This window comes from Anas platyrhynchos, chromosome 15 (assembly GCF_047663525.1).
Source record: "Anas platyrhynchos isolate ZD024472 breed Pekin duck chromosome 15, IASCAAS_PekinDuck_T2T, whole genome shotgun sequence".
Taxonomy (NCBI): Eukaryota; Metazoa; Chordata; class Aves; order Anseriformes; family Anatidae; genus Anas; species Anas platyrhynchos.
Window position 1 is genome coordinate 10652006 of NC_092601.1, and position 27617 is coordinate 10679622.

The 27617-nt window shown below is 38.3% G+C and overlaps 1 protein-coding gene across 1 annotated transcript; it reads left to right on the forward strand.

Annotated features, from left to right (window-relative positions):
• The first annotated feature begins 16 nt into the window (after window positions 1-16).
• On the forward strand, window positions 17-27617 carry LOC101803902 (BOS complex subunit NOMO1). The gene is made up of 31 exons (XM_027468847.3): window positions 17-204; window positions 555-644; window positions 1861-1906; window positions 2334-2434; window positions 2558-2664; window positions 2866-2938; window positions 3479-3631; window positions 4427-4564; window positions 5342-5431; window positions 6048-6153; window positions 6590-6740; window positions 7291-7468; window positions 8234-8375; window positions 9244-9375; window positions 10192-10328; window positions 10606-10693; window positions 11583-11646; window positions 12749-12844; window positions 15303-15512; window positions 15809-15891; window positions 16844-17003; window positions 17125-17251; window positions 17864-17977; window positions 18629-18756; window positions 19371-19512; window positions 20270-20353; window positions 21806-21916; window positions 23893-23994; window positions 24218-24337; window positions 25262-25354; window positions 25756-27617. The coding sequence occupies exons 1-31, from the start codon at window positions 76-78 to the stop codon at window positions 25885-25887; spliced, it is 3627 nt and encodes a 1208-aa protein (XP_027324648.1). The 5' UTR covers window positions 17-75; the 3' UTR covers window positions 25888-27617.

Consider the following 27617-nt stretch of genomic DNA (forward strand, 5'->3'; position numbering starts at 1 on the left):
GGCACCGACCGCGGCTTCGCCCCGCTGCCGGTGTCGGTCTTTCCGGCGGCGCTGAGGCAGGGCGGCGGCAGCGCCATGCGGGGCTGGGTGGCGGCGCTGGGCTGCGCCCTGTGCTGCGCCCTGGTGCGGGGCTCCGAGGACATCGTGGTGGGCTGCGGAGGCTTCGTCAAGTCCGACGTGGAGATCAACTACTCCCTCATCGAGGTGGGCGCCGCCGGCCCTCTTCCTCCCTGCCCTTTGGCAGGCCGGCCTGCGGGGTTAGCGGCTGGGCGAGGCTTTGCCCCCGTGCCCTGAGTGCGCCCCGAGCTGGCAGGTGCTATGGGGGGCTGCTGTGTGAAGTGGGGTTCCTGGAGTGTTCCTCGGGCTCTCCTGAGGCCAGGTCTCTGCTGGTTTTCACTTGGCAGAGCGTAGCCTTCTTGCAGTGAACCTCTGCCCTGCCACCTCTGTTACCCCTGGGGATCGTGCAGCCCCTAACGTGTACAAACACTTGAGTAGAGAGCACCTGATTCCACCCCCGTTCACACTTTTCTCCTTTTTTTGTTTGTTTCTTATAGATTAAGTTGTACACAAAGCACGGTACTCTGAAATACCAAACAGATTGTGCTCCAAACAATGGGTATTTCATGATTCCCCTCTATGATAAGGTAAGGAACTGACACGGCGCTGCTGCTTCTCCCCTGCACTGGGGGCACGAGCTGCTTCCACATCTGCAGGCAGATGAAGTGTCTGAACAGTACACGTAACAAATAAAATAATAATAAAGCTTTCCACGGTTTCCTTTTGTAATGCAGCTGTTCTATTTCTCAGTGGTAAGTGAGAGAAAAGCCATCATGAGAAAAGCCAGGTAACTTTAGCTGCAGCATTGTGTTTGTGCTATTTTATTTGTGTCACTGCAGCATTAGGAGCTATAGTTACTGACGACAACTGTGATGTGCTAGCAGTTGTACGAAGAATGAATAAAAAGTACAGGTTCTTGCAATCTGAGTAGAGATAAAGCTTTAAGTCATCTACCAATGGAAATGAAAATAAATAATCTGTATAAAAATGTGTGTTGATATGTCTGAGTTGAAAATATCTTGAATAAGTAATTGCAGATATTAGAGTTTTCTTAAATATGAAAAATGGTATAAACTCAGAATGTAGCAGAAGTTTGATGTCTGTTTAGGCTGGAAAAATGTTGACATTCAAATTTTTACAAGCTCTTCTCAGGTGGTCAAAGTGTTTTGCTCTTAAAGAACCATTTAATTTATGGTTCAGAAATAAATTCATTTCCAAATCTGAGGACTTAAGACTTTTTTTTTTTAACCTTGGTGGGTTTGTTCTTTGGTCTTTGAGCCTTTTAATGGATGAACTTCAGCACATATGTGGTGCCTTCAGATTTAAAGAGGATCTCTGTCTAATGGCCTTTTGGTGCAGAAATGTTAATAGGTTTGGAATTTTGTTATCTTATGTTTGGGCAGAATGATCGAGTAGGACCACCTAGTGGAAACACTAGAGGCAGATTTAGAGCACATCTATTGGGACAGGTGAGAGATTTGAACACCTTCTAACACTGAGCTGCTTGGCCATAAGCCAGGTTGGTGTGGAAGTGGTATAAACGTGATGCTGCTTAATTCTTACTCTTAGCTGTCTGGACACAAGCCCAGAATCCTGGTTTGTCTGGGTAGATACTGCTGCTGCTTTGAGCACTAGGTAGAATGAGAAGAGAATGGGACACTTGAGTCTTGTGTTACTCTCTGCAGCATGCTGCTTGTATTCTGACTTTTTTTTTTTTTCCATCCTTCAGCTAAACTGAATTCAGATCATTGAAGACTGTTGTTGCTTTTAAAAAAAATAAATTATTTTTTATTTTACTTTTAGGGGGATTTCATTCTTAAAATTGAGCCTCCCCTAGGGTGGAGTTTTGGTAAGTGCTCATATCTCTTCTTCTAATAGGACAGTGTATTTGCAATGTGGGACTTCAATTATCACTAGCTTGCATTTGGAAAATCCACTGCTGTTCAAAAGACATAAGCCCTACTGCATGGTTTTAATAACTAAAATGTACTTACTGTACAGGAGAAAAGTAAAGCTGTAAGGTAGACGCTGACAAAGCAGCCCATGAACTGATACAAATGAATGTGTATTTTTTATAAAAATGTATGTAATAGGAGGGGGAAGGATTTTCAACATTAGGATTTGTGGGTGGTTAACTTGGATAAGACAAGGCTTCTAGGGCATAACTAGTTCACTTGAGCTAGTGCATTTCTGTGAGAGTTTTGTAAAGCTAAAGTAGAGTTGTGCTGTTATTCCTCTGTCACTAACTACCACGTTCTCTTGTTCTTCCCTTCTAGAACCAACCAGTGTAGATATCCACGTAGATGGCATTAATGACATTTGCACAAAGGGAGGCGATATTAACTTTGTATTTACGGGATTTTCTGTGAATGGAAAGGTTAGACTTTTTTATATTTATTTATTCCATCCCATGTTAATTGTACCTTCATTAAAATGTCCTACTTCACCTCTGCATGTTACTTTTATCCACTTGTACACTGGTTTCTCTTCATTTTGACAGGTCCTCAGCAAAGGTCAGGCTTTAGGTCCTGCTGGAGTCCAGGTTGTACTGAGAAATGCTGGCAGTGATGTAAACATACAAGCAACTGTTACCCAGCCTGGAGGAAAGTGAGTGTGGGAATAGGCATGGGCATACCTCATGTGTTCATTTACATGAGATTCTTTCAATTCTGCCATATTGGTTGGGATTATAGAAGTTCTGAAATACATTTTGTAATGCGTGGGGACTGTGAATTGCTTTTTGTAAGCAAATGTTAACGATTGTTTCTTAAGCAATAGTCATTAAGCAATCCTTTTCTTGCTTTACAGGTTTGCTTTCTTTAAAGTGCTTCCTGGTGAATATGAAATCTTTGCATCTCATCCCACCTGGATGTTGAAAGAGGTTAGAGCCTACAAAAGTTCTGTTCTGCATGCTTAGGGAGTGTGCATTGGCTAGTCCTTACCTTGATCAGCTAGCATGAACAAGGGTTTGTGTGAGTGGATGAGGTTAATGCGGTTTTCCCTAAGTTTAATGAGGCAGGCAAGAAACTGCCTTGTGCAGGCCTAGTTTGGAGATAATGGAGCCAGCTGGGGAAAGACTGTAAAATGAGCTCTTGCTTTAGGACTTCTAATGCTATACATTTTCCAGGAACTTGGAGAACATAGCAGATGCTTTAAACCTTTCTTCTCAGACTGCTTACTTTATAACGAGCTTTGAAATCCTGACCAATTCCTAAACCAGTGAAACAGTAAAAGCGCTGTTTTACAGTAGTATCTTTGCTTTAGCATCTTTCTGTTCTGAAGAGTATTTGGGCTCTCTTTGAGAACTGCTGCTCTGGCTTCTGTTTCTGATGTTGATTATTCAGCCTCAGATTGTAATTTAGTGCTGTAAATGAGATTTAATGTCTACTTCTGATGCAAATGTATGTGTTTCTGTGTTCAGGCAAACACGGTGGTACGGGTAACGAGTTCTAATGCTTATGCTGCTAGCCCTCTGATTGTTGCTGGCTACAATGTTTCTGGGTCAGTAAGGAGTGATGGAGAACCAATGAAAGGAGTCATGTTTCTTCTATTCTCTTCTTCAGTCACCAAAGAGGTAATGGTGTCCCAACACTCAGGTTGTTCAGGGGCATAGAAAACTAAAACTTGAGCTGAAGCAGGCAACAACTGCAAAATGTAAAATGGTTCACTGCAAGTTTTTGCTCTTTACATTCCTTGTGGGTCAGCAGGTTTAAGGATTACAGTTTTAAGACAATATTTTTCAATTTACACCTTTTTGCATGTTAAATGTTGGTTAGTAACAATGTTCCCTTGTAAGTATGACAGTCCTCCATTGTGTAAGATCAGCTTCTGTAAAAATAGTGCAAAAAAATCTCAAGGTAGTGCCAGACAAACCCTAAGTTTCATTAGATAGTAGCTGTAATTTGTCTTTAACATAAAGCCTTAATTGCTTTGTGCACTTTTAATGTGAAATCAAAGTTCATCAGCTTCTGTTGCCACCTTAAAAATGTGTTATTTATAAAACGAGCATGGAACTTCCATTTGTGTACTGTGATTTGGTATGTAGAGTAGAGCTCTGTTCTGTAATGTTAACTTTATCCTCAGAGCTAAAGACAGTTTATGTTAAGATATGCAATGCAGTTCTGTCTGTCATCTAAAGGATGTTTAATTTTTCAGTTTTCTGTCCTTGTTACCATAAAGTCTGTTATTGGTTATTTTTTTTTTTACATGTATAAGAATTGTAAATCATGCTATCAAACTTTGCATCTAAATTGTTTTTTGTACTTCTCATCCATCATGGTATAGTATTTTGAATCATCCAGCATCCCCCCAAATTGTTTTCCATGTTCACCCATGAGAAAAAAAATAATTAATGCATTTATTGACACAGGATGTTGTGGGCTGCAATATTTCTCCTGTGGATGGATTCCAGTCAAGAGATGAGTCTCTAACCTATTTGTGCAATGTTGTATCAAAAGAAGATGGATCTTTCAGCTTTCTTTCCCTACCAAGTGGGAAATACACTGTGGTAAGTAGCTAGCAAGTTTGTTTCTTGTTTATCCATTGAGATACTAACTTTTGCTCTCTAAGCAAGGTTGTGCATAATTTTGCAGCTGTTAAAGACAAAGCCAGTTGAAATATTTTGAGATGGGTGAAAAAAATGGAGGAGACTCTAACATAAAGCATTTGACAGTGAAGTGAGTTGCTGTAGTAGGACTCTGGTGTGATTTCTGAGGAAGTATTTATTTACAGATCTCCTGAATACATTGGCCAGTCACAGAACCACTTCTATAGGCTGATGGGAAGCTGAAAGTTTCAATGGGCTACAGCCACCTCAAACCACTGAAGTTCTCTTTATAACATTTTTTCTTTTTATACCATTCTCTTTGTTATGCCCAGGTAGTGTTGGAGCGTGGATGTCTTTGCACTGCCTAGAATGATGGTCTTGCAGTCTCAGACTGCATGATCTAGAAGTGGGATCCAAACTTCTCTTATTCCCTTAATCCTTTAGTGATCATATATTCTCTCATGTAAACTCTCTGTATTGAATACCTTTGCTGTATTCTCATTAGAAGGTTACTTTTCTGTTTCTTCATATGATCTCATATGGTTTCTATCAAACATTCTTGAAAATCATGCTTTTATTTGTGTCGCCATCAATCTGAGTTATTTTTCCAGCAAGTTTGCAGCCCATTTGGCCATTTGTGGAGGTGTCTGTTAGTGAAAAAGACCTGGAAAATGGTAAAGGAAAATGCTTCTGATGTCACAGCTTCTTAGGAATCAAAGTGATGTGTTCTCCTTTCAGATACCATTCTACAGGGGAGAGAGAATTACCTTTGATGTTGCACCATCAAGGTTGGACTTCTTTGTAGAACATGACAGTTTACAAATTGAGGTAAGGCATTTAGAGAAATCATCTTGTTTGTACCAATTCCTGTGGAAGTATAACTGATCTTGCAGAAGGCAGTTGTGCTGTGGAAAATTGTCTTTGTAAGAAGCTTAAAGAGATTTGTTACACGTACCTTCTTGCCTAGCAGGTAGATGACAATATCTATTCTGTATTTCTATACTTCAGTCTGTTTTCCTAGGAAGAAACAAAATAAGGAGAAGCTGTCCCTTTCACTTTCATGTCTGTGTGGCAAACAGGCAGTAATCCTTTCGGTTGATTAAGTTTACTCATTCGCAGTGTCAAATCTGTTGAGAAGGGCCTGTAAATAAAACTCTGATCTGCAGAGTTTCTCGAGTAATGGTCTTATGATGTACGGTGAGAGTCTTCTCAAGTGTGCTAATGCAGGTAACTTAAGAATTGGTTCCTGTACTTCTTAGCAGGACAATATGCCTTGAGCTTGATGCATACTTTATTGTGATTATCCTGTTGAATTTTCTTCCTAAATCTGGAAGTAAATTTACTGCATGTGTATGGGACAAAAACCAATACGTATTGATTGCTGTAGATGTGTGAATGCTTTTACTGGGAGAAGATTAATGATAACTTTATTTTTCCATTTCAGCCTATTTTCCATGTGATGGGTTTCTCTGTCACAGGCAGGGTATTGAATGGTCCCGAAGGGGAAGGAGTTGCTGATGCCACTGTGACCCTAAACAATCAGATTAAAGGTATGCAATGGTATTGGTCTGTGTTGCTACAGGTAAATCTTTGATAATCTCAAGTACAGGAGCAGGGTATGCGATGGAATTGGACCTTCAGGATAATACACTACTATTTTTTTGTAATTTATTTGCAATATTACACTGATTTGCATACAGTTGAGTAATTCTTCATTTTCTGGCTTAGATGAGAGTATTAGCTGCTCATTTGTTTTGCAGTAGAAAATTTATTATAATTCCCTTCAAACATATGCCAAACTAGAAATACTGCTTTATAATACAGAATTGAAGGTTGATCTAATAAGGAACATAATACTGTTGCTTTGTTGTGCAATGTAAATTAAAATAGCCTAAAGCAGTACATACCGTCTGGCTCTTTAGATACATGAAGATAGACACTGGAAAAAATGTTCTGCTTTTTAACTCTTCACTTTATTTATTCCAGTAAAAACAAAAGCCGATGGATCTTTCCGCCTTGAGAACATAACAACAGGTACATACACAATTCATGCCAGGAAAGAGCATCTCTTCTTTGATACTATTACAGTGAAGATCGCACCAAATACCCCTCAGCTGGCAAACATCATTGCAACAGGGTAAGTACCAGTGTTGTTAGCCAATTAGAAAAAAAAATGTGTTAAATGATCACTTAGTTTTTATCAGTGACTAAATATAGTGCGCTGTAAGGCCGTGCAGTGTTGGGAGATACTTTGTGAGCTGAGAAAGGCAAAAAGGGCATAGTTTCTGTGCCCAAGAGCTTCTCTTAAGAAGGAAGTAATGGCAACCTTCAAGAGAAGTGATAACTAGGAATTTCCTGAGACAAATCACAACTAGCTTGTGCAGAATCTGTTAGCCAATTAAAAAAAAATGTTTTAAATGATTAATTACAGTTTTTATCAGTGACTAAATATAGTGCATTATTTAAGGTGAGAAGTGAAACTTAACAGCTTGTAATCTGTCATCTTTTCTTATATTTTCACAGGTAGGGTTGTGGTAGGGTTTTGTTCCAGTGCATTATATATCAGATTTGCGATATTTGACACAAAACATATCAAACCAGTTAAAATCTTGAGGAAACTTTAAAACAATTATTTTCTGAGTTTTGTCAAACCAGTATATCTACTCTGACTGGCATTTATTTTACAGATTCAGTGTGTGTGGCCGGATCTCGGTAACTCGTTTACCTGACACAGTCAAACAGATGAATAAATATAAGGTAACCATGATGCCTCTAGACAAGGACAAAGGATCATTGGTTACAACAGAAACAGACCCTCATGGAGCATTTTGTTTTAAGGCAAAATCGGGTATATACAATATTCAGGTAAGAGTTAGCTTCCATTTCTTCCTTGTAGGACTACCGAGAGATTTTAAAAAATTTAAAACATTTGATTTTTAAAAATTGAGAAGTTGAATGTAGATTTTCATGACACTCTTCTCCTGTTTGTACTATATAAACAATGATCGTTACTTTTTTTTCTTTATAAGCTGAAATTCTCATGCTCCTTCACACTTGTTAAAAGGTGTTCAGGCCATTGAGATTAAAGGGTTTTATCTCTCTCTCCTCTATTTGTAATGTCCCTTAGTTCACTTACTATGTTCATATATTTTCCTGTGAATGACACATGTAATGTGTAGCTTTTCAGGTGTCTCAGTGGTTCTGGAGCTACAAGGTCATAGCAGAACCTGTAGCACAAACACTAAAAATTGTGTTGAATCCCCCCCCTTGTGGGGGAAAATTGCAGGCTGGGAGATAAGGAAGTGCAGGGTTATAAGGCCTCTGGCTGTCCTTACAGATAATGAAACAGCCCAATGTGGAAGCAGGAGTAGATAGATCTCAAAGTGGAAACTCGCTCAGACTTTTGAAACCATGATATTTGGAGAATTTTTAGCTCAGGCCTTTTGCAGTTGTTTGGAGGATTTTTAGTGAAGAATTTTGAACATTATATTTGAGAGGCTGGTTTTGCTTTGCCTGAGACTTAGAGTAAATATCCATTTTCTAATTTCTGGTGAGTTAAAGTCAGGAGAGTGGGTGAATTTGGACTGGTATTTAAAAGCTGGAGATGTGTTGATGTCCTGTACTCCACAGGTAATTATTCCAGAAGCTGAGACCAGAGCAGGATTGGCTTTGAAACCCAAAGTGTTCCCTGTTACTGTTACAGACAGACCAGTCATGGATGTGACCTTCTCTCAGTTTTTGGCATCAGTCTCTGGGAAGATCTCTTGTTTAGGTAAGCCAGTTTGGAAAGTCAAGTGGAAAAGAGAATGGAGAACTTCAGCACTGTGTGTATGAATGAACACAGTTTTGATCAAGCCACTTGCTGTGGTCAGCCCCATCAACAGTTAAGTAAATTAATTTCCAGCACATAAATGAAATGGTTATTTTTTTCAAGAGACCGTACAGCCTAGTTAGCACCTTAATGAAGTTTGGAGTGAAGTTACCTACCTATTTTTAATACTTGCTAGGAATAAATTCTGACCTGTTTATTTTCAAAGACACTTAAGTTGTGGGAGCAAACGATCCTGGCTGATGGTTGGGACATTTTACAACAATGTCAGAAATACTGAAAAAAACATTAAAAAAAATAAAATACAGTGCATGTATAAACCTGTAGGATAGAAGCTCAGGCTGTTGCCAGAAGCGTGCAGTCTGTTCTCTTTCTCAGTGTTTTCACTTAATTTTAGTCAAAGGTTTCTATCTTCTGCTGTTCTTGAGTACCCACTAATTTTAGCAGGTGATTATTAGAGTTTGAGTTTTGTCATTTTTGCTCCTTACATTTTCTCTCTGATTCATCTCATGTGTTTTCTGGACCCCTGTAGTCTCTGCAGTATAAGGTGGACCCCAGGAATTCAGTGTTGGCCTCTGGAAGTTTCTTGTCCTTAGATACAAGAATATGATTAAGCTTAAACTTACAAGTGCAACAAAACAGATAGTAAACAGATGCTTAGGAAATCAGGTTAATTTTTTTAATTGGAAATATTCTCTACTGGAAAAGAGCAGTTGGTTTAATATTAGTACACGAGAAGCTTCCTTGGATTTAGGGTTTTGGGAGAAAGCTGACAAGACAGTATGCATTTTCTTCTTTCTTTTCTGCACAGATGCTTGCGGTGATTTGATGGTGACGTTACAGTCTGTGAGCCGCCAGGGTGAAAAACGTAACCTTCAGCTCTCTGGAAATACGGACTCAGTGGCCTTCACATTTGAAAACGTGCCACCTGGCAAATACAAAAGTAGGAATATGGGGATTTGCTGGAAGTGTTAACTTATTAGCTAAATTAGTGACTTAGTCTGTATTAATTCTTTTATCATGGATACTGTTCACGTTCTATGTGACATGCCCAATGTGGAACTAGTTCTCAAACTTAAGATATGGGAAAATGCTATACACCAGTGTATCAGGCTTTCTTCATCTTGTCTGCTTAACCACTTTTTCAGTGTCCAGGTAACTGATTCCATATGTTTTAGGATACACATGCATGTTGTCAAGTTAAAGGCCTTTGTCGTGAACTGATTTGTCCCAAACCTGAGAGTAGAAGAACATCACAGGTCTTCTGTTTCCACAGTAACTAGCCTCTCCAAAGAGTAAAAAGTGTTTTTGCCAGCCTGCCTTGGCCTACTATGAAAAGAAATTATTTTCCTGGGAAAGGTGTAGAAGGGCTACATATATATTGCTCTTTTTGTATGAGTCAGAACATCATTTCACCATGTGAAATTGGAGTTAGGTTCTGCTGTCCTCTAGATATCTTTGACTACCACAGTGGTAGTGCCGAATGCAGAATTTTGTAGGGTTACCAGACTTCATTATTCCTTATTAGAATAGCTTTTACATTAAAGAGATATGCTGGATTCCTGGTGATGCAGCAGTGCTGTGAGCCAGGTCTGTTGCTACAGTTCTTTTCTGTGCTTACATTTACTGTACATGTATACCTGGCTTTGAAGATTATTGTCAGGGGAAGTTAGTGTGGTACAGGCTTTTAACACCACAAAAGCTGTCTTTATTCACACAGTTTTACATTACTAAAACCTTTTTGTGATGTGTATTCTAGTAAGCATTGTACATGAAGACTGGTGCTGGAAGAATAAATCTTTGGAGCTGGAAGTTATGGAGGAGGATGTTTCAGGTGTAGAATTCAGACAGACTGGATATATGCTGAGATGTTCCCTTTCTCATGCGATTACACTGGTACGTAGGTAACAAACAGCCTCACTTCTCTTTTTAATGAACTTGTGTAGGTAGCTTGTGTTATTCTTGGAATCGAGGCTCTCTCTTTAGGTTGTCTTGCAGCACAGGAACACTGACGCTTAAAACACTTTTAGGTTTGTCCCTTAGATTTAGTAAAATGGTTTTCTGTTGTTGTTAATTGCTATAAAAGAGAAGAATTAATGTACGTTTAGGCAAATAGTATTCACATTTTGATGCTTGGTAGTTACTAATAGTGAGTTGTGTTGCGGCTTCACAGGAATTTTACCAGGATGGAAATGGACCGGAGAATGTTGGTGTTTATAACCTGTCTAAAGGAGTTAATAGATTCTGTCTTTCAAAGCCAGGTAACAGCTCTAAAATGTTAGTTGAAAAAAGAACCAGTCAACTAATACTACTGGGAATTAAAAATAATCTGTTGTGGATTCTGAGGTTTCTGAGAGGCATTATTTAATTTACATCTGAATATAAATTCTCTGTTCTAATATTTTAATATTTTCTTAGTGTTTAGTCACTTACCTAAGTTCAGTTTCAGGAGCAAAATATTTTTTTGACTAGGTGAAGGGTGTTAACCTTGGACTAATCAAGAGCATGTTAAAATAATCTTGTTCATATGGATTCTGTGACTGGAATGTGACTGATAAATAGATGGTTCATTTCAATACAGGATTCTTGAAGGTTAGCTGTTAAAGGTACCACAAGTTTATCTATAAAAATAATAATAATAAAAAAAGAATGTTTTAAAATTAGTTTTTTTTTCACTTTTAATGTCTCAGAGCTAATTCCTTGTTAATGCCCATTAACTAAACAGTTAAGAAATTAATTTGGTTTTGATTCAGTTTTCATCTTTGCACAGTTCATCCTTAGAGTCAGTGGCCTCATTCACAATACAGTAACACAGTTTCAACTGTGGTTCTGTAATCAAAGGAAATCAGCTTTGAGACCAGCTATAATAGATTACTTCTGACCTTGTTTAGTGTGTTCTACTTGTAATTATGTTTTTATATGCCACTCTGCTGTGATACTAATTGTGTTTTGTATCAGTGTATATGAGAAACTCTGCGCAGCTTCCAGTAGTGATCTGTGACTGAAGTGAGGTGAATTAATTTACAATCAAATTTAGTAATTGTTTCTGTACCTCAGGTCTCATGTGCTCTTGAGAATTCAGCCAACACAGCAAGCTTGATTTTTTTTTTTTTTTTGCCAGTGGATTATTCCTTTACTTAATGTTTACAGGTGTCTATGAAGTAACCCCGCGTTCCTGCCACCAGTTTGAACATGAGTATTACACTTACGACACGTAAGAGCAAAATCTGTTCTTAAACTTATGCCTATCAGTATCCTTTCACAAAGCTTTCTTCTGCTGCAGCTGCTTTCTTTGATTAATTCAGGATCTGTTGCTATAGCTGGTTCTAACCAATAGAGGGAAGCTTTAGCAAAGTGTATGAGATGTGTCCTCTTGCCCTTTAAAAAATAAAAATGTGACTAAGGATAGGCTTTAAAGATGCTTTTGCTACTTCAAATTGATGTTTCTGTTTGCTGTGTGTCTGTGTTTAATGCTTTTTTGCTTTGTAACAAAGCAGAGAAATTTCAGTGGAAACTGTTGATGATTTGTGAGGGTTGAAATGATAGGGTATTAAGTTTACTAGGAGGCGCATACTACTTGTATGTCCCTGCCATAACTGCCTGTGGTGATTTGATTCTGCTCACCCCAGTTTTGCAGGCTGAGTAAATATTCATTCTAATCACGAGTGGGCAGTGCTGAACTTTCAAAGTCAGCTATGTTTTATTAGTTTTTTTCTGGTTAAGGTTTGGCAAAGTGCTTGACAGCTGTTTGCTTCCAAAAAGAGGGTTTCTGCTACCTGACTATTACTTATTCATTAACATGGCAGAAAACAAATTCAGCATTAAAATCTGATTCTTTTCTGCTTGGTGAATTAAAAATACTTCAAAAAGAGACGTACTAAACATCAGAGACAGGAGAAACTGAGTAGATGAATTGGAACAGGAACCCCTTTTGGCAGCAAAGTACCATTAGACTTGGGTATCATGGTGAGCCATGTCCAATATTGCTAACTCGTGAGTGTCCCTCTGCTGTGTGTAAAGAGATCGTACATATGAAATCAATCAAATCAACATCAGCTTGAGAGGAAGTGCGAGGCACAAAGCAAGGGAGTTATTTGGCCAATGTCATGTAGAAGTTTGGGTTTTGCAGCTGGAAAATGTGCCCTTTTCAATATGCTATCATGGTAGCACTACAACTTTGCTATCTAATTTGTATGTCATGGTTTATAAAGCACTCTAAACTTGGGAATGGGAACACGAACTCAGCTAAATAAGATTTGGTTATTTTCTTTAGGAGGGAGACCTTGAGTTCATCTCTTTGTTAATTTGATTTACAGGTCCTCTCCTAGTATACTGACGCTCACTGCTGTTCGACACCATGTCCTTGGCTCGATTGTAACAGATAAACTGATGGATGTGACTATTACCATTAAGTAAGAACAAAGAAATCTTGGGGCTGTGAAAAAGGGAAGAAAGACGTTTCTCTCATGAAGTTTTATTCTGATTTTAATACCACAGTGGCTGCTTTCTAAGGGAATGGCATCCTACTCTAGACTGCAGGAGGTTTTTATGCTAAGCTGTGCTTTGACTTCTTTGTAGATGGATAAATAATTCTGAGCCCTCATTTTGAATGCTGTTACTTGATTTCAATATAACTCTTTTCTACTTGTGTCATGATAAAAAGGAATGATTTTCTGAGTGATTATGTATTTTAATGATCTGAAATTTCAGAATTCAGAGAATACTGTTGTAGCTTGCTCTGAGCTCTTTAGCACTGGGATTGTTTTTTTTGTTACCTCAGAAGGAGAATCTGCTGCTTTTGAGCATTGTTACTGGTGTGAAGAGGGCTATAAGAGGAAAACAGTGCAGAGTGATTACACACTAATGTGCCAGTTTATGTTTAGCTGAACAGACAGCTCACTGGGGAGCGCTGATTTGTGAACAGCTTTAATAGTATGAGGTGCCAGCTCTGCCTGAAAGTGGCTGATAATAATGAGTGCTTTAATGCTTTCCTGATGTCCACTTGTTCTAGACTAGGGGCTCTCAGACTTTGAGTGTATGAAGCATCTTTGTGGAGAAACAAATTTCCTGCAGAGCTCTTCCTTGAGTCCCTGAGTTTAATGAATCTACAACTGCAACTACTGGGCAACAACAGCAGCCAGAAAAGAAACAGCGAGACAGTAGAGAGACATTAGGATTTTCAAACCAATTTAGCATAGAAGCAAATACTGTACCAGCATTCCAGGCTGAATTTTTTGTTGTTGTTGTTTTTTTGAGACTATTGGCAAGTGTTCTGGAGGCAGCTCAGTTGCCACAGACTATCTCTGTTCAAGCCTGCGTGAAGCTTTTCAGCCAAAATCCAATTTGTTGACTGTCAACATAAAGGAGACAGCTCTGGATTTAAAAGCAAAATGCTTGTTTTTTAAAGTCTGTGCTTGTGTACAAGATTCAGAACAGAGACATGTTAACTTTCAGTTATCCAAAAATCAAAGCTAATTCTTAGCAGTTTTTGAACATGAATTGTTACGTTTGAAAAATGAGACTGGAGTAGTGTATAAGCAATATCATGAGACTGTGTCTGTACAGATTTTTAATAGGTTTTAAGGCAAAAATTTTTTAGTAAGTTTCTGGATTGTCTCTGGACTGCAGAGAAAGTTTAAAGGCTTGATGAAACATAGTATGGAAGAGCAATAGTATGTTTATCTTTAAAAAAAAAAAACACAAAAAAAACAACTCTGTCTATATAGAGATGGATGAGGACTGAAGCAGGAGACAGAACTATCCTGATAATCTAAAGTGGTTGTAGGAAAAATAATGGTGATCGTTTCAGTTCATTCCTTTTTAGAGGATTTTGTAGTGTTCTGCGTCATTTTTTCAGTCTGTTGTAGACAGGACAGGAGATAAGATACAAAGGATGGTTGGAGACTAGAAGAAATTGGTAGGAAAGAGAGGATGTAAGATCAGGGAAGGTGAAACAAGATCTATTGTTCTGAGCTGATTTAGGGAAGGTAGCTAAACTTACCTAGTAATCTGTTCAGTAGATGGTGGCAGGACAGCTGGATGGTTCAAAGGTGTAGGGTCAATAGGTCACAACTTGGCACTTTTCCTGGGAATTGCCAGCTATTGGAAGCATCTGTTTGTGACAGATTATTTTCTTCTTGTATACTCTAAACCTGAGAGGTGGGTTCTGAGGGAAAGTTTATAGTACTGAAAAAAAAAGGAGATACAAATCTTCTTGTTTATTTTGTATAACGTTCTTTCTGTATCAAGCATGTTCGCTGTTTTGAAATTTAGGCCTTTCTCTTTTAGATTATGGCTTTGTTAAAGGTACTCTTGCAAACTGTTGCTTTGGCTTAAGAATTTACCACCCATGTGGGCTTATCACTGCTTCCGGGGGAGGTTATTGCCCCTGCAACAGAGCTGCCATGTGCTAGTTGGTGCAAAATCAAGACTGTACGTAAAAAAAAATAAAACCAACCAATCAAAAAGGAACCCTCAGCTAAGATGCAAAGTGGTTGAGACAATTGTGGCTCTTTTTTTTGAAATGTCTGCTCTGTATTTGGATGTTTGAAGACAGTAGGACCCTAACTTCTTGAATGGTTATAGCATGCTGAGGCAGAATTTGTGAGTGTTGTGAATAGGTCCTTTCCTGCAAGACCTAGTGGGTTACCAGTGGTCCCTGTGAACAAGCCTTTCTAGTAGTAACTGATGGTGTTATGGGCATAAAAGTTTTACCTATGCTTGGAATAAACAGAGGAATTAAAAAGGAATAGCTTTAAAAGAAAAATTCTGGGATTTGCTGTGGTATAAAGGTTGTAATTGATAGATACAACAAGCTCTCTTCCCTTTGTATGAAAGGAGCTTATTTTGTTTTCTCTTCCTTGTTTTCAGATCTTCTATTGACAGTGAACCTGACTTAGTTTTAGGGCCCTTGAAATCTGTACAGGAGTTACGCAGGGAGCAGCAGCTGGCAGAAATTGAGGCCCGCCGACAAGAGAGAGAAAAGAAGGGTCAAGAAGAGGAAGGAACAAAGCCACCAGTGCAAGAAATGGTGGAGGAACTTCAAGGACCATTCTTATATGAATTTTCTTACTGGGCAAGGTACTACCAAGCTCCAATGGACAGGGTATTTTCTTTGCTCTGTTGCCTGGCCTTTCCACAAAAAAGAATACTGATATATTCCACATAGGAAAGAGCTGCTCTGTGGATGCTCGTGTCTGTTCTGGTTGACTGCTAGCTAAATAGAAGCTAATACCACATAATATGAATATTGCATAGGTTATTGTTGATATTTTTCCCTTGGGGGTATTCAGATGGGTTCTGAGGTCAATACGCAGTACTACATGAGAGATGCTGATTCCATTTTCTCCTAATACTGTCTTATGTGTGCTCTGTAGGTCTGGAGAGAAAATTACTGTGACCCCGTCTTCAAAAGAGCTGCTTTTCTACCCACCTTATGTGGAAACAGTTGTTAGTGGAGGTAAATCTAATTCTAGTTTGAAAGAAATAGATTTTTAAGACAGAAATGCATCCCTACAGATCAACATATGAATAGCTCTTCAAAGGAAATACTAGGAAAGCAGTTTCAATTGCGCCAGTTACTTTGTGAGACAGTTTCACTCTATGGTATTGGGAATCATGGGGTTTTGGCAGAGGGTGCAAATACAGTTTTCATCAGTAAAATATGCTTTCAAGTGCTGACAGACCACCTGGCACAGGAGGAAGGACTAGATTTCTGTATATAACAGCAGATTCTCAGAACTACTCATATTACACTGATCTAGAAAAATGGTTGTGCAAAAGCAGTGTTTATATTTAAAATATGATAGCCAGTTGAAGTTTCTGTCAAGTTTTCTTCTGTATTAAGTTACAATAATATAAACAATCACAAAAAAAATGTGAAAACTATCAGCAGTCACCTATGCTACCTGTTGAGTCAGTGTCCATCTTGCTCTAAGGTTTCTAAATGAACGTGCTTGGTTTGAAATGGCTAGAAAATTAGGTACCTTTCTTTATGTGCCTTTCTGTTGTGCACATTCTAAATACATCAAGTAAACAAAACTAAATCAACGTATGTCATTAAACATAGCATACACTGACCTCAACTTGATCTCACAAAATTTTGTTACTGTTAGAATACTTTCCATGTGGCTGCAGTATATGGAACTTTATGAATCTGTGAAGTACTTAGCAAATCCAAAATGGTTGTGCTGGCCACATGCTTATAGCTTTGGTACTCAGTTACTGAAATTACTGAGTGTTCAGACTTTTTAACATATGTTAAGAGCCCATACAATTATGTGGATTGATCTTGTAGTCCAAGGCAAAAGAACTCATCTCTTTGGAAGTAGTTAAAGTCTTGCTGTAAGATGCAATGATGAGTGTATTTCTGACTTTCTTGTTTGTTTTAAATCCCCATTGCAATGACCAAGAGAGTTGTCCTGGAAAGCTGATAGAGATTCATGGAAAAGCAGGCTTATTTATGGAAGGGCGGATTCATCCTGAGTTGGAAGGCGTTGAGATTGTCATTGGTGAAAAGGGAGCAACGTCCCCTCTCATCACAGTTTTCACAGACGACAAAGGTGCTTACAGGTAATGAGCAGATTTGTTTTGATCTTTTGGATTCTTGGCTTAAGTGCCATGGTGACTTGACAACACATGTAATATCCAAATGCTTCTTTTAAAATGAGCTCTGATTTCCTTATATTTGAAGTGTTGGGCCACTCCACAGTGACTTGGAGTATACAGTTACTGCTCAGAAAGAAGGCTTTGTTTTGACTGCAGTAGAAGGAACAGTTGGAGACTTCAAAGCTTTTGCCCTTGCTGGGGTGACATTTGAGGTAATGCTCTAAACGCTTTGGGTTCTGAATGAATAGTGTGTGCAGTTAGAGGTAGACAGGCAAAAAAAATTAAACTGTGTGTCCCAGGCAAATGCAAATGGGTGTGGGATGTAGGGATCAGGTAATTTCATCATAGTGGAAACAAACCTCAGCAAAATGATATAATTGTGACTTGCCATACAGATGATATTTTGCATGGTTTATAGAGTGAAAATAAGGGTCTGCAATTCAAAAGACTGGATTTACTTGCTTTGGCAGAGTTTGACCACCTTCTCTTAATTACTTCTGTTTCTCAGGTATAGACAGTCTGGTGAAACTAGTGCCTGGCTTTAGTTTCATGAATACTTTGTTCTGGCCCCCACCATGTCCTGTGAGGTGACGGAGAATGACTTTTCTGGTGGCACATAATGTGTGTGTCTCTGACTGCCCAGATATTGAGAGCACAAGACTAGCCCTGCAGTGTCATGCTGCAGATGCTGATAGTTCTCTTCTGCTCAAAACTGAGTGCTCAGAACCAGCATGACTAGGCATTTTCCATGGGGCTTTCAAATTGAACCCCTCTTCATGAGGCAATCCCATCTTTCCTTATAACTGCTGCATTTTCAAAAACAGATCAAATCTGAGGATGATCAGGCTCTTGCTGGAGTTCTCTTGTCTCTTAGTGGAGGGATGTTCCGGTCCAACCTCCTTACACAGGATAATGGCATGTTGACTTTCTCCAATCTGGTAAGTTGAAATTGGTTCATCTCACAGTGGTTGTATATGTGATGCTGTGTAACTTTACCCTCTAAAATAGGGATGTTAGCAGTGCTTTTCAGTGGCGGGGGATGTATGGTCTCCAATGAAATCATAACTCACAGTGAGAGGTGTAGGTCCCTCAGAGTGGACAGCACTTAAAATCTTAGAGTGGAAGATGTGAAATCTAACCTGGAAAATCTCCCCCATGGGCAACAGATAATGTTGATTGAGCTCAGTTACAAACTTGCAGTCTATAAACATGAAACAAGCCAGTTGGTTGGTGATCATTTTAGTCTTTAGAGGAAAGAAATGTAATTAGATTATTGATCTGTACATCTGTGTAGACATGCATGAATAGTTTCCTTGCAAACATCCTTCTCTCCTGGTCACTTTCCTGTCCTTGCGGTCTTGTGATGAAGTATTAGCATCATGGTTTCTTTTCCTTTTTCAGGCTTTTTCTCGTAGAGCTCCATTGGTTCATTTGCCAACGTGTTCCCTGTTTTGCAGTGCTCATATATTCCAACCAGTTTAGCTGATGGCTGGGACAGAGAACTTTAGGGAGCTCTTGCAGAAGCAATTGTTTGGAGCTGGTGAATTTTTGTGTCAGTATCAGTAAATTTGCTTTATTTATCTTTGCAGAGCCCAGGGCAGTATTATTTTAAACCCATGATGAAAGAGTTTCGCTTTGAACCATCATCACAAATGATTGAAGTGCAAGAAGGACAGAATCTTAAAATTCAGATAACTGGTTACAGAACAGCGTACAGGTCAGTAGAGCTGAAAATCTGTGCAAAATGCTGCATGTTGTGTAAGGATGCATTACGGAAAATATTTTTTCTCCTGAAAAAACACTGTTTTGAAGGTTTGGAGGGTACTTTTGAAGGCACAATATAAATTCATTATGTTGTTTATATGTTGTTTATAAGTACTTTTTTTTTTTTTTTTTAAACATCTTCTCATGCATTTGAATATATAGCTAGGCCCAGATGATGTGGTTGTAAACAAAAACACTGCTATGAAAGTACTGTGTCAGTGGCACTGGAAATGTCTTGTGCTTTGCCCAGTGGGAGAGATGAGGTGTATTTTAGGGACTGTATGCTAGTTCAAGCACCTGACTTCCTCCTTTTCCCTGCCCTCAGGGGTAAGTGATGCTGTTCTTGGAGGGTAGGGAACTTGGATCCCTAAAGCTGTACTCTGAATTGCAGCTGATTTAAATGTTTTAAAGCAGTTTTTTATATATACATTACAAATTCCCCTTCTGCGTGCTATGCTAATTATATCAAGTACTTTTCCCATGAGTTATAACAATAGCATGTCTTAAAAACAAGCAGTAAACCAGCATTTGCACATCTGTAGCAATTGTTTCTCTTTCTCCCTCTAGCTGTTATGGCACAGTTTCTTCATTAAATGGAGAGCCTGAGCAGGGAGTTTCAGTAGAAGCTGTGGGGCAGGAAAAGTGTAGCATCTATGGAGAAGACACAATAACTGATGAAGAAGGCAAATTCAGGCTACGTGGCCTTCTGGTAAGGATTAGAATGCTTCTCAAACATTTACTTTTATGTTAGTGTGATAATGGAACAATATAATCTGTTTTATGAATTAGCTACAGATTTCTGTTTTCCCATCACACTTGCTAGATCAAATTCCCTTGAGTCTGTCTTTGTTAGGAGGCACTGTCATGTAGTGATCGTTCATTCTAGTAAAACAGGAAGTTTTTCCTGTAGTGTCTGTCCATCTTTCTGCCAGCATATGCTGACAGCCTTCACACAAACACGGAACAGTTCCCACAAGAATGTGTCTTACAGGTGTTCAAATAAAAATATAGGTGGTATAACAGGGAATTCTCTTTTGTTCTCAAGTTTTTCTAGTGGAAGTACTGTGACAGTGTATTCTAGTGGTCTGTTGGGTTTTGCAGCATGGATGTGAAGTAGGCTGTTCTGCAGGAAAGCCTGTATTTCTGGGACTGCTGTGTGGAGTAAGCAATTATGCTGAGGTAGAAAGGAGTGTTTCCTCTGGTTTTAATCCTGATTAATGTGTTTTCTTTCTAGCTAAAACTCTTCACAGCAGGTGACTTCTTTTAATAATGTAATAAACTAGAGAAAGCTCTGATAGTCCTGTTGTATTTACTGGAAGTAAACATCCTTAATGGTTTTAGTGGGCTAAATTATCTATTTAGGATAAGGAAAACTAATGGAATGTTAGAAAATTCAATTAATATCTTCTAAAATTAAAGTGCATGTTATTCAGCATTGAGACTTATTGTCTGAATGTTGCTTTTAGCCTGGTTGTGTGTATCATGTCCAACTCAAAGCTGAAGGCAATGATCATATTGAAAGAGCTTTACCACAGCACCGGGCAATTGAGGTAATTACTTTTTTTTTCTTTTTTTTGTGTGGTATCACTTAAATATGAAATGCATCTGTCTAGGCATTACATCTCTTCTATCAGCAGTAATATATTTGAATGCATTCTGTTTCGACAAGTGGCTTTCAGCAAGTTAGCTCCATAAATGCAGGTCTCCTATTGTGTGTCAGCATCATAGCTTAAAATTGAAATAAAATAAAGCCCAAACAGTAAACAAGTGAAAAGGATTCTTTTACAGTCATAAAAAGTATATGTCAAGAAATGAGGGAATAAATATGCAGCATTATCTTCCAGCATTCTTTATGATGTGGAACAGAGTATTAGTGATTTGAGATTGTCATAATTTGTCATATTATCCTATCCTCATATTCAGTTTTATTGATTGATAAATATACCTTATTGTACTTTAGTTGGTCCAAATCCTTCAGTCTTGATGTAGATGAAATTGTCATTCAGACTGGTAAATCTTTGTAAAATATAATAATAACTTCAAATTCAAAACCGATGAAATCTTGTTAAATACTCCTCCATCCTTGCAGATTCAAATTAGCTGCTTCTCACTTATCTCTTGACATTCAGCAAAGGTTAATTAGCCTTCATTATTGTCTAGAACTTTTCAGTGGAAGGTAGTCATTATTTGAGCTCAGATGCATGCCTGACCAGGATACCCTCCTTTGCAGCAAAACAGGCTGAATTCTTTCAAGTCCTTAGCGTCTTGCTAAGAGTGTTTGCTGCTTGGGAAAGGGAAGGGAACGGCAACCCAAATTCCAGCAAATCATATGAAGCTTACGTACTGCAAGTGAGAGCTGTGTGCAGCAGATTGTATCCTAACTGGGTGCCATTTTCTTCAGGACGGAAAAGCATTTGAAAGACACCAGCAGGAAAAAATACACTGCCCCAATGGTGCCAGACTGTTTATATGATACCTGGCCTGACTGCAACCTACCTCTTAGTGTAGTTATTATTAGACTAAATGTTTTTTCATACTCTGATCAGAGCTGAGATTTACAAACACAAGTGTTACATGTTTTAAACAATTTTGAAGGCAAGGAAGTTACATATTTTTGCAGCAGGTTATATTGTGATATATTTTATCATTTATCAACTGCATACACATCCTAGCATAGTAATATGCATCTCAGCACAGAAATAAAATACTGCAACCAGTGTTCAGACTTCAAGCTGTTGTGTGGATGCAACTCAGCCTTTCACATTGATGCATGCTTTTGATACTTCCTCCATTTTTAGTTTAAATAAATTAATGCCATTAGCCCTGTGCTGTACAAGTCTGTAATTGTGAGCTATACTCTCTGGAGGAAAACTGCAATTGGAAAGACCTTAAGTTTCCATGTGGCTGTTAGAGAACAAAATCCGTATTTTTTTTTTAAATTGAGCTGTATTTGTGTTCTGTTCTTTCTCTGTCTATAAATATGACTCTGTTGTCTGTTGCAGGTTGGGAACAGCGACATTGGTGATATTAATATTATAGCATTTCGGCAAATTAATCAATTTGATTTAAGTGGAAATGTAATTACATCTTCTGAATATCTGTCCACATTATGTGTAAGTTCAAACCTTCGATCTTTGTCAAGTGTATTTGCTTTTGGTTTCCCAATGTTCTTTTGTCGGGTCACTGGAAATCATTCAGTAGCTAGAAGCACACATTTAATTTGAGTTACAACTAATTGTTTAATGAAGATGAATTTGAATTTCATATAGAAATCAGATTCCAGTGTTCCTCACTGCTTTGTTTTAGTGTCTCAAATATTTTATTGGAATATGTGCAAGAAGTATTTTGTTAGGTTAGCCTGCCCATTTCTTGGTCTGTTCCCCTGCTTTGAGATGGCCTGTCCATAGGGAGAGGAAGACACCAGAGGTGAAATGAGTATTTTGCATCAGAGAACTTGCATTAATTCCTGAAATACTTGCAATTTTTGACATGCACGTCAGCTAGCAAGAAGATGCCATATGAATGCAGCTATACCATAGGGTACGTTAATATAAAAGTACAGTTATAGAAGAAAGTACAAAACATAGTAAAGCTGAAATTTTCAAAATTCAAAAAACTGTACTGTAATCTGAAAAAAAATTGCTACATGCATGTGATCCTTTGGTTTATGGTGTAACTGCTGGAAGTATCTGCAAGAGTTCTTAGTGTGATAGGAGTTACTGTACAATTTTTCAAGCTTAAAGCTTTTTCTTTGGAAATGTTGTCTACAAATACAAACACAATGCCTGGATTTCTTTTATATTAGTCCATTATGCATCTTACCTGACAAGATCTCATTGCTAAGCTGTTGGTTACTTTGGGAGCTGTCCAAAGCATCCAACACTCAGAGCAGGTGTGAAAGGAAAACAACTCACTTAAGTGGGAAGCACCTGAGCGTGCTTTCCATCTTTCTCAGGAAATTGAGGCCCTTTCAATTCTGCCTAAGCATATAGGAAATTGACGTCAGGATATAAATATATGGAAGTTATTCAAGCCTGTACCTTTTTCATGTTAGGTTGGGCATTGCACTGGATGTAATGCAAGTGTGTAAATCATAGCTTTTGCTTCCAGTGCAGAGATTTTTGTCTTTGAAAGATGTGCTCAAATTTGATGCAGACAGAAGTAAGAGGTTTTGTGACCTCAGTCTGGCCCCTTCTGGTTGTGTAACCTTGATGAAACAACTGGAAATGTTCTGGTGAGCTGTGATTGGAGCCACAGCTATGGCAGCTATGGTAGCACTGTGCAGAATTTATGAGAATTTCAGTTGGGGTGTGTGCAAGGGAAGTTGAGTCTTTACAAAAATCTGATCCAGGGGGTTACAAATATCTGTATGGATGCCAAAAGGCTGCTGCAGAGTAGTCCACAAAACCCCAAAGTTTGCTTAATGTGTCCTCTGGAGGACACGTGTTATAGCTAAAACATGGCTGTGTTATCAATACTTGGCCACAAATCCAAAACATAGCACCATACAAGCTGCTATAAAGAGAATTAACTCCATCCCAGCCAGACCCAGTATGCAATCTCATAAAAGGAGTTACTACTGCCCCCCACCAGCCTTACTGAGTATGATGCAATCCTCTTTTAATTATGCTCATTTCTAAGCAAACTATTTGCTCAGTATTTCAGTCCTATTCTGTAGCTTGAGGGTGTCTAGTTTGTTAAATAAGTTCAGGGGAATTGAAACCAATCAAAATGGGCCTAATAGAGTAATAAAAACAATCCCCAACTGCAAATTCCTATGAAACTGTTTGGATTATTTAAAAAAATTACTTAATTCTGTTTAATGCAAAGCATGGACTATTTCTAATACATCTAGATATGTGAAAATAGCAGATACCAGTTGTCTCCGCAGTTATTTTAGCGTGTTTCTGTTATTTCTCACACCATAGGTTAGAACAAATCCAGGTGTTCTTACTTGACACCTTTCTGTTTATAAAACCCATGATAAATTTTGAAGTGCTTTTATGCTGCAAGATACGGGCTATCTAAAACAGCTATTCTGGTGCAGACTCAGAAATATCTGTTTTGTGATTTCTTCTTTCCTTCACAGGTGAAGCTCTACAAAAGTGAAAACCTCGACAACCCAATTCATACAGTCAACTTAGGCCAATCGCTCTTCTTCCATTTCCCACCACTGCTCCGAGATGGAGAGGTAAGAGTATTGCTGAACAATTAGCTTAGCTTGTTTTATTTATTTTTTTTTTCCTTGAGCATGCTGAAGTGTTATTTTTGGTGTGCCTGCAGTACTGTATTCATGCTGGAGTAACCAGTGTCTCAGAAGATTTGAAGCTTATTACACTGAGTTTTGCCTTTGAATCTAATTGTGCCTCAGACTGCTGCTGGTGCTGTAGACTGAATTAATTTTATACCCACAGAATTATGTGGTGCTCCTGGATTCTACATTAACTAAATCACAGTATGACTACACCCTGCCTCAAGTTTCGTTCACTGCCATTGGATATCATAAGCACATTACATTGGTCTTTAGTCCCACTGTAAGTACAAAACAGATAAACATTCATTTTGAGTGCTCACCTTGAGAGCAATTGACTGGGTAGTTTAGCTTGCATGTATCTTGTGGTCTTGGTTTAACTTGCTGTTAATGTAAATATAAACAGTTTATGAGAGGCATTAAAGGGACAGTAAATTTGGTTTTGGCCACATTTAAGGCATCAGGCAGTGATGTAATAGCATGATGTATTGTGGGAAGCACGTAGGGAGTTCGCAAAGGAGTTGTAGACATGACAGTAACTAAAAGGATGTAGTAACTGGGGGCTGAAGGAGAAAGACAGGATCGTTGTAGGAATTCCTTGAAAGACTTCTCTGTAAAGGAAACAAGTGTCACCAGGCCCAAAAGAGAGTTTTCAGTTCTTGCAGGTGAAGCAGAGGGGTCTTCAAACTAATGTCAGGGGAAGTCTCCTGTAAGAGAGAGAAATGTCTTTGTACATTTCAGAGTTGAGCAGTGTGGTCAGTTTAGGGAAGTATTCATTCGGTAATATTTACCTATTTCTTTTCTACATCACTACATGTGCAGTGAAATGTGGGGGCATGAATATGAAATGGCAGTTACGAATGAAGGATGCAGATGCACCTGGAAGATTTTGTGCTAGTGTGGCTGCTGTAGTATTATCATTGAGATTGGTGAGATTTGGGTGGCATGTGACAGGTAAATCAAAGAACCACAGGTTAACTGTGGAGACTGACTGTTGGTGAATTAGCTTTAAAAAACAACAGACCCCAAGAAGGTAGCAGATGAATGGGTCTGATCAAGATAACAGATGAATGATCTGCTTTGAAATTAAAAGTAAAGTAAATCTAAGGGGTGATTGGAAGGAAGTCAGATGGGAAGGGCTGAATGTGTCACGGTTTACTGTTTAAAAAATAAATTAAAAAAAATCCATGATCTCCACTGTTTTCAGAGAAAGCTCCCTGAGCAAGATATTGCCCAAGGATCTTATATTGCATTGCCACTGACGTTGCTTCTGTTGTTGGCTGGGTACAATCATGATAAGGTAGGTCACATTTTTCTGTCCTTACTCAAATACTATTTTTGAGGAATATCCATGAATTCTTCGTGTACTGTGTTAAGGGAAGGTTGGTTGTGATGGATATTCAGAGATGGAGTTAGTGATCACCTTTTGTGACACATATCAAGAAAAGACAGAGTGTAGCCAAGTTTTTGAAGAATTACCTTCCTTTAGAAAACCGTAGTGTAAAGTTTGAGTTCCTTTGCATTTTTGAATTTCTCATTTGATGTTTCTTGGAAAAAACAAAACAAAACACATAGACATGCTATTTATGCAATAGGTTCTATTTGTTTGGGGATGCATGTGTCTGAATAACATTACCATTCAGACCTTACATGTCACTGAAATCACGAGCTGATTCCCTTTTATTTTTTTTTTTGTCCTAGCTTATTCCCTTATTGCTGCAACTGACGACACGGCTGCAAGGAGTACGTGCGCTTGGACAGACGGGTTCTGACACAGGTGGCCAAGAGGATGCAAAAAGACAAACAAAAAAACAGAAGACAAGACGGACGTGAGGTGAAAGGGATGATTACATGAAGTGACGCTCCATCAGATTGGATCCTGGGGAAGCGAAGCCACTGAAATGCATTTTTTGATAAATTTGTGAACTTTATTTTTTTTTTTTTGTTGTTGCTGCCTGAGCACTATTTGTCACACTAGCTCCGTTTTGGTTGTAAATTTTCTATGGAGTCTATAGGTTTCCTTATAAAGTAATGAATGCCTCTGTTGTTACTGTGAGTGTATCTCCCATACTTGAAGACAATCAGTGAATTCTTTTTCTCTTCAGTGGAATGAGTCATGCTGTTTCCATTAATGATTTGTAAAAGCAGTGGCTTTACACTTTTTACAAAAAAAAAACAACAAAACTGCTTGAATTCTCTTTCAGTCTCTATATTTTGGGAACATTTTCCCTTACCTTTCAAAATACCCACTTTGCTCTAGAGAAGCAGCACACAGGTATTTTACTAAATCAGTGGTACTTGAAACAACAAAGTTCTAGGGAATATGCATGAACTGATAAGTTACGTCCTTGGCACTTCCAGTTCATCAGCTTGATTGAAGAGTCCGTTACTTGCATAGCTGTGATTTCAGTTCTTACCCAGTGAATATGTTTTCTTTGATTAAAATCATGTATTTACCCAATAAAGACAAATTGTTAATGTCAGGTAAGATTAGTTGTTAATGTCAGGTAAGTTCTGTTGATCCTACTGCAAAAGCAGTGTTTAAATTTAAAGTTCATGTGCAGTGCGATCTCTTTAGACCTCCAGCATTTCTGAAATAGCTCAAGCTGGTTGTACTGTTCTTTCCAAAGTTGTACCATGCTGTCTGTGATACCCATTTATCTGTGTATCTGTCTATCCTCCTGCTCAGGCCATGAGCCTTTTTGCCAACTGCTGACGGAGTTTTTTTAAACTACTTGAAGAAATGTTAGCTTTTGGAAATCTCCAACATGTGCAGTTCCGATAATGTAGACTGTAATAAATAATAGCCTGTTTCTTAACAGGTTATCTTCTGATTCTTGTTTGAAACAGACAGTTAGACATACACAGTTTAAATGTTAATGGGGCTTTTTATTGACAAATAATATAAAGGTTAATAGAGCTTTTGAAAGATGCATATAAATGCCTACAACTATTGTGAAGACATTGGTACTGCCAGTAAGTGGCAATGTTTCTCTTCTATTGTACTTGACATAAAGTCCCTTTACATTTAAATATTAAAGCGTATAATCCCTACCTTAGACAACGGGATGCAAAATGCTTTTTGGTATTTTTGTTGGTATTTTGCACTAGTTTGGACCTAAATAATTAAAACTTCAATCGGTAATCATTCTTCTTGAACTCATATCTGTACAACACAATCTGAGGGAACTTTTACCAAGATCATCATAAAAATGAAGGATGTCAAAAAAGCATGTATATATACAGTTTGAGATGAAGCTCTAATAAACTATCATGCTCTCAACTTAATGACCTAGAAATTTATACTTTGCTGTGATGAAATACATGGGGAAAAACTGTTGGAGGACTTGTAATAAATTGTACCCTTTTAATACACTTTTATTTTAGGTTGGTGAATGTTGATAAAGGAATTGCTACTTGGAGGAAATGTATGAGGAGGAAATGAAGATTTCATTTGACTTGAGGGACTACGGGATATTCTGACCTCTGAACTGTGGGACTTGCTGATGATTGACATTAAACACTGGGAATGCTGTTAATAAAAAGGCATTAATGCTTGCTAA

Bases quoted from the DNA above. Each gene is read 5' to 3' on its own strand.
- LOC101803902 (XM_027468847.3), top strand. From the start codon at position 76: ATGCGGGGCTGGGTGGCGGCGCTGGGCTGCGCCCTGTGCTGCGCCCTG. The intron at 2,939-3,478 runs GTTAGAGCCTAC...TTCTGTGTTCAG, and splicing joins CCACCTGGATGTTGAAAGAG to GCAAACACGGTGGTACGGGT. The intron at 11,647-12,748 runs GTAAGAGCAAAA...TTTGATTTACAG, and splicing joins GAGTATTACACTTACGACAC to GTCCTCTCCTAGTATACTGA.